The sequence below is a fragment of the Neoarius graeffei genome, chromosome 24, assembly GCF_027579695.1.
Source record: "Neoarius graeffei isolate fNeoGra1 chromosome 24, fNeoGra1.pri, whole genome shotgun sequence".
NCBI classification, from domain to species: domain Eukaryota; kingdom Metazoa; phylum Chordata; class Actinopteri; order Siluriformes; family Ariidae; genus Neoarius; species Neoarius graeffei.
This window is the reverse complement of record NC_083592.1, coordinates 38,868,880-38,874,879: the sequence shown is the minus strand read 5'-3', so window position 1 is coordinate 38,874,879 and position 6,000 is coordinate 38,868,880. Positions and strand designations below refer to the sequence as shown.

Sequence of the window (6,000 nt, the reverse complement as noted above, 5' to 3'; positions counted from 1 at the left end):
AAAAAAAACCACAAGATGGTCAGGTTATTGATTATAGCAGATGGGACAGAATCGAATAAATGTTTTCTTGGGCAAAGAAAATACAAGTAATTTTCGTTTTTAGCTTTATGTGGTGCACTGTATTCATAAGCCGTGTGAATATCAGTCATCAATAACAGTTTCGATTTTTCCAGGGCACACAGCTGCATAAACACCGGAGTACTTTAAATGAGCTTTCTTTGCTGTTTTATTAAGACATAACAATAACTGGCACTTTTGCAACATGCTATTTGAAATTAATCTCCATAACAGTCAGTCACAGTAACACAGTGCAGTGGTTAAACAATAGAACCATTTTGTGGTACAGATCACAAGTCAGCGTTGTATTAATTAAGAAAGTAAATCTTAACATGAACAAACTAAGTAATAACACCTTCAATGTTCATAACTGAAGAAAAAAAAAGCGGGATGTTCAATCCTATTAAGAATATAAAAATACAAATAACGGCTTGCATGTGTAATCCAACTTGCCTTATTTAATGAGAAGATATTTCATTTTTTGGAGTAAAAAAAAAAAAAGTATAAATTACAAAATATTTTCCTGGACAATATATTTTTCCTTAGACTGTGTGTAAGTTTAATGCTAGAGATCTATTTCTGCAACAGATGTGTTAAAAGTACATACTACTTTTTCTATTTTTATTATGTCACAATATATTTAAAAAATAGTCCTGCTCTGGGGCTGTGTAGAGTATTCTTGTTAATGAACGCAAGTTATCAAACATTATTCAGGGGTATTACTGTCAAGGGCAAACAGTGACAACTCTGTGATATAGAGTTGCAAAGAAAGGGCAGAAGCTTATAAACTAAAGTGTGGTAAAGAACCTCTCAATTCAAGGAGGTAGATAGTGATGCAAATCATCCAAAGTTAAATGATGCCCTTTTGTTGGTGGCTATAAATAAACAACGCGCTGTTTGTAGTGAGATTGAAGCATAATTCATTAGTATTCCTTCCTGCATCCTAACCCATAACTGCCTCCCCTGTTGTCTGGATGAAAGATGCTAAAATGATCTGAGACTGAATATCACAGTATGGGTGGAAACTCATTCCCTGTGCATTAATGGCAAAAAAAAAAAAAATGCTGAAACATTTGAATTCATTAAAGCAATAATAACAGTCATAAAGCTGACATGTACTGCAAATTGCAGTTTCATGTACAAACACTGAATTTTAGGGGAAAAAATGAACATCTTTTTGACTGTAGACTGATCAAAATAAGTCTGATTAGAAATACATCAACATTTTAGAAATTTTTGCTCAAACTCTTTAACTGTCATGTGATTTTGAAACAGATGAAGGCATCTAAATGAATATGAATATTTATATCAAGGTATATAAAAGGTCCTTATGGAATCTGACCTAAAACCAAATTTTAAAATATTTCATAAAACTTCACAAAATCCAAATCACTGAAAACTTCAGGTATCGGGAGAAACCAAACTGAAACAATTATTAAAATATTCAATAGCAAAAAAATTAAACTTGATTATCAAAACTTATTTTACCATATAATACTGATCTCTTCACGAAAAACAACCCATAGTACCATGAGGTACGTCGAGTGCAGCTGGTATATTCTCTGAGACTTTTACTTGGCAGCTCCCTCTATGATGGAGTCTACAGTAAACACTCCAGAGTCGGGCTCACATTCTGCCTTGTTCTCAGCACTCACCATAGGGTTGATGGGCATGCAGGCCATGCTGGTGTCAGGAACTCCATCAGCAGAGAAAGCTGCAAAGCACAGAGGCTCAGACATGTGAACAACGCAGCAGAACTACTATTCACAGTATATATATATACACTACCGTTCAAAAGTTTGGGGTCACCCAGACAATTTTGTGTTTTCCATGAAAAGTCACACTTTTATTTCCCACCATAAGTTGTAAAATGAATAGAAAACATAGTCAAGACATTTTTCTGGCCATTTTGAGCATTTAATCGACCCCACAAATGTGATGCTCCAGAAACTCAATCTGCTCAAAGGAAGGTCAGTTTTATAGCTTCTCTAAAGAGCTCAACTGTTTTCAGCTGTGCTAACATGATTGTACAAGGGTTTTCTAATCATCCATTAGCCTTCTGAGGCAATGAGCAAACACATTGTACCATTAGAACACTGGAGTGAGAGTTGCTGGAAATGGGCCTCTATACACCTATGGAGATATTGCACCAAAAACCAGACATTGAGTAGAATTTAGCTAGAATAGTCATTTACCACATTAGCAATGTATAGAGTGGATTTCTGATTAGTTTAAAGTGATCTTCATTGAAAAGAACAGTGCTTTTCTTTCAAAAACAAGGAAATTTCAAAGTGACCCCAAACTTTTGAATGATTTTGAATGTGTGTGTATATATATATATATATATATATATATATATATATATATATATATATATATATTAGTGCTGTCAAGCGATTAAAATATTTAATCGTGATTAATGTCGCGACTGTCATAGTTAACTCGCGATTAATCGCAATTTAATCGCACATTTTTGTCACATGAAAAACCATTGTAATTCTCTTATCAGCATAAAAAAGTGAATGGGCTTGCTCACCGTTTGAACTACGGGGGTACTTGGGGGATCCGAGATCCCCTGAAACAGACATGAGATCCCTTGAAAACATGATTTGGGAAATGTTGGGGGGTCTCTAAAATATTGGCAAAATGATGTTTATTGACATAGCAATCATGTGTAACGGGAAGCATTTGCATATCCGAAGTGAGCGCGCGATGGAGATCTGCGCTCTGAGACAAGCGCAAGCACCCCCCCAAGGGAAAATAAGGGACCCCCCCCGAAAATATCGGCATAGTTCAAACACTGGTTGTACCAATGTTTTTTTTTTATTGCACAACATAACACGTCTTGTCACAGCCACTGCAAAGTGGGGCTGGAGCCGCCGATGGGAAAACGAAACCTACCGTAAGCCGAGCACCGTGGCTCTTCGGGGGAGGGCAGAGGACTCTGGCTGTGCGGGGCGTGGCATCATGTCACAGAGCGTTAATCTCGCGATAAAAAAATTATCGCCGTTAAAATTGAGTCAAGTTAACGCATTAATAACACGACATTTTTGACAGCACTAATATATAAAACAGATTACTATAAATCCTTTATACTATAAACTATAATCTGCCGGGGCATCATGACATGGGACAGCTTCTCTGTAAACAGTACTGGGGCACTGAATCTCAAGAAAATTTCTGGAGAATTTTGAAATTGTGGGTCCATCAGTTGTGGATCTTTATATTTTCAAGGAGCCAAAGATGATTTGCCAAGAGGAATGGGCCAAATTTTAACTATAATGCTGAAAAAAGCGAATTCCTTCTTATTTTCGATGTCTCATAGCTGTAATTGCTAATAGCTTGCAACAAAGGACTAATGTCGGTAACTTGTGGTGTCTGAATATTTTTTCCCTATCAATTTTTTTAAACATACTGCATCTTCGTTTATGCTTATAAATACACATTTTGTGTGTAAATTTGAAGTGCATACTGTATCTGCACTGAAAACGTGTATTAAATTACAAAACCAAAAAAAGTGTCTCAAAACTTATTTCCCCTCACTGTAAATATAATAGCATCTGCAAAAATACTCATATGAGAAATGGGTGAGTGAGAGCATTTTTATTGCACCAGCTTTGGAAGTCAGTGTACATGCAATCTGTTAGCTTTCTGCAATTATAATAGTGACAGCTTTCAACATTACAACAAAGTAGACAAAGTGCTCGCAAGCATGAATCACGCAGGCTGAGGTGGGTTCAAGCCCCTTGGGCAGAACCATTGAACTTGACGATGTATTGAGTCAGCATGAGTGCTGAGCATGCACAGAATGAGCAGGGGTAGAACGAGCAGTGCTGGATAAGCAATGTATCAACTGAACTGAGCTTTCTTTAACGCTCTTTGAACAAAACACAAGTAGGAAAATAATGGAAACTGTACTGGTGACTAAATTCATAAGAACGTAATGAATAATATATTCTAAAAGAGGGTTTTTTTCCCATGGGTTATGCATTACTATACAGTTTCTTTGTACTCAAAGTCATGAGAAATTATCTGCGATGCTATTGTTAATAGGAAACACTGATAGCGCAGTCTATTATAATAATCCGCATTACTATAAACTCATGGACCATGGCTTGTGCACTGAGACAGGTCAGTTCAGCGCTTAACTAACTGCATGTATAATACTGATACTAGTGTCCGTGAGCTCTATCAAAGTTACAATGCAAGGGGGATTACATAAATCTAATCCAGCTGTTTTCCTGACCTTCGTAACTCATAAGAGACGATATAGAGTTCATCTCCATGACACTCTTCCCTTTCTCCTCCTCCTTCTACCCAGTGCTCTGCTCTCGCATGGAGGTAATTAAGGAGCACTGGTGAAAAAAGGAGTAATTTTTCTCCTCATTAACCTTCTGATTGGTTTCAGGCTTCAGGACTCGGCACGCTGTCTGCAGTTTGTCACCCATCCCAAACCAACCAATCGTCAATATTAATGTTTGTGTAGCTAAAGTGTGTAGATGCTCTTTGAAGAGCAATAACATGGTGTGAGAGGTAAGGGATTTGGAATTAGCTGTGGCTGTGTTCATTCTAAGGGGGAGAGGACGACTATGGGGTAATTAAAAGCAAATGCACTTGTGGGTGACTAGTAGGTCATTTGTTTAGAAGGTAAATTGCACATTGGGGCTTGCATGGCAAGCAGACATGTTCTGTGTCACAACTTTGTTGTATTTGATCATCACCTAATTACCATTTAATACAGATGAATGTGGAGCCTAGCAAATGTTTTAAAATAATGTAATGTGTTCTTAAATGATCGAGCGCTTCAAAACACTGGACCTCATACAAGAACATTTTCCTCTTATTATCTTAAATTCCTCTTACTTTTTTTTCGTATGGTGGACTCGTACAAGTGTGCCACGTCCGATTGAGCAAACATTCCTAACTTCAGACAACCGTGTAAATGACCCTGCGTAAACATGAACCTGTAAACATGAACATGCCACCTGTGCGTAATTCAGCGTGAGTTCATGAGAATTGTAAATTAGCATAATTAACACCCCAATAATACCACATAAGGCTCAGTATCCTGCCCCATATGTCAAGAATTGCTCATTCATGAAAACTGCATCAAAGACGAAAAAGAAGAACTTTATGAGTTTGGTGATTGAAGTCCTGCTTTCGGAGATCCAATTAACCTTAAATTACTGCATAATTTACACTGTTTTGCAGTTTGAGATGTTCATATTGATACTGTACTGTAAGACAACAGCATCAATAGCCAGTTTAAAAGAATGTTATCAGAACGCTATAAGAATACATTTTGAATTATATTATAATTTGAACTGTAGAGTTAAACAGGACAATATCAACTTAATTATGTACACAGTGCATCTCAAACAATTAGAATATCGTGAAAAAGTTCATATTTTTCATAATTTAATTCAAAAAGGTAAAATTTTATTAATTCTATATTAATTATACATAAAGTACAATATTTCAAGCCTTTTTTGTTTTAATGTTGATGATTATGGCTTAATCAGAAATGCAGTATTTAAAATTATTAGAATATTTGCTAAGATCAATCAAAAAAGGACTTACAATACAGAAATGCCCAACTTCTGAAAAGCATGTTCATTTATACACTCAATACCTGGTCGGGGCTCCTTTGCCATAAATTACTGCATCTGTGGCACTGCACCTGTGGCACTGCTGAGGTGTTACTGAAGCCCAGGTTGCTTTGATAGCGGTTTTCAGCTCGTCTGTATTTTTGAGTCGGGTGTTTCTCATCTTCCTCTTGACAATTCTCCATAGATTCTCCATGGGGTTCAGGTCAGGCGAGTTGACTAGCCAATGAAGCACAGTAATATTATAGTCAGCAAACCATTTGGTAGTAGTTTTGGCACTGTGGGCAGGTGCTAATTCCTGCTGGAAAAGGAAATTGGCATATCCATAAAGCTTGTC

General features: G+C 36.8%; 1 protein-coding gene across 1 annotated transcript in view; it reads right to left on the bottom strand.

Annotated features, from left to right (window-relative positions):
- Positions 1-1,628: 1,628 nt before the first annotated feature.
- The window catches only part of dmrt1 (doublesex and mab-3 related transcription factor 1), a 71,317-nt gene continuing 66,945 nt past the window's right edge, over positions 1,629-6,000 (bottom strand). The window contains exon 5 of the mRNA XM_060907214.1: positions 1,629-1,771. Coding sequence (XP_060763197.1) covers positions 1,629-1,771 — 143 coding nt within the window. The remainder of the gene's footprint in view (positions 1,772-6,000) is intronic.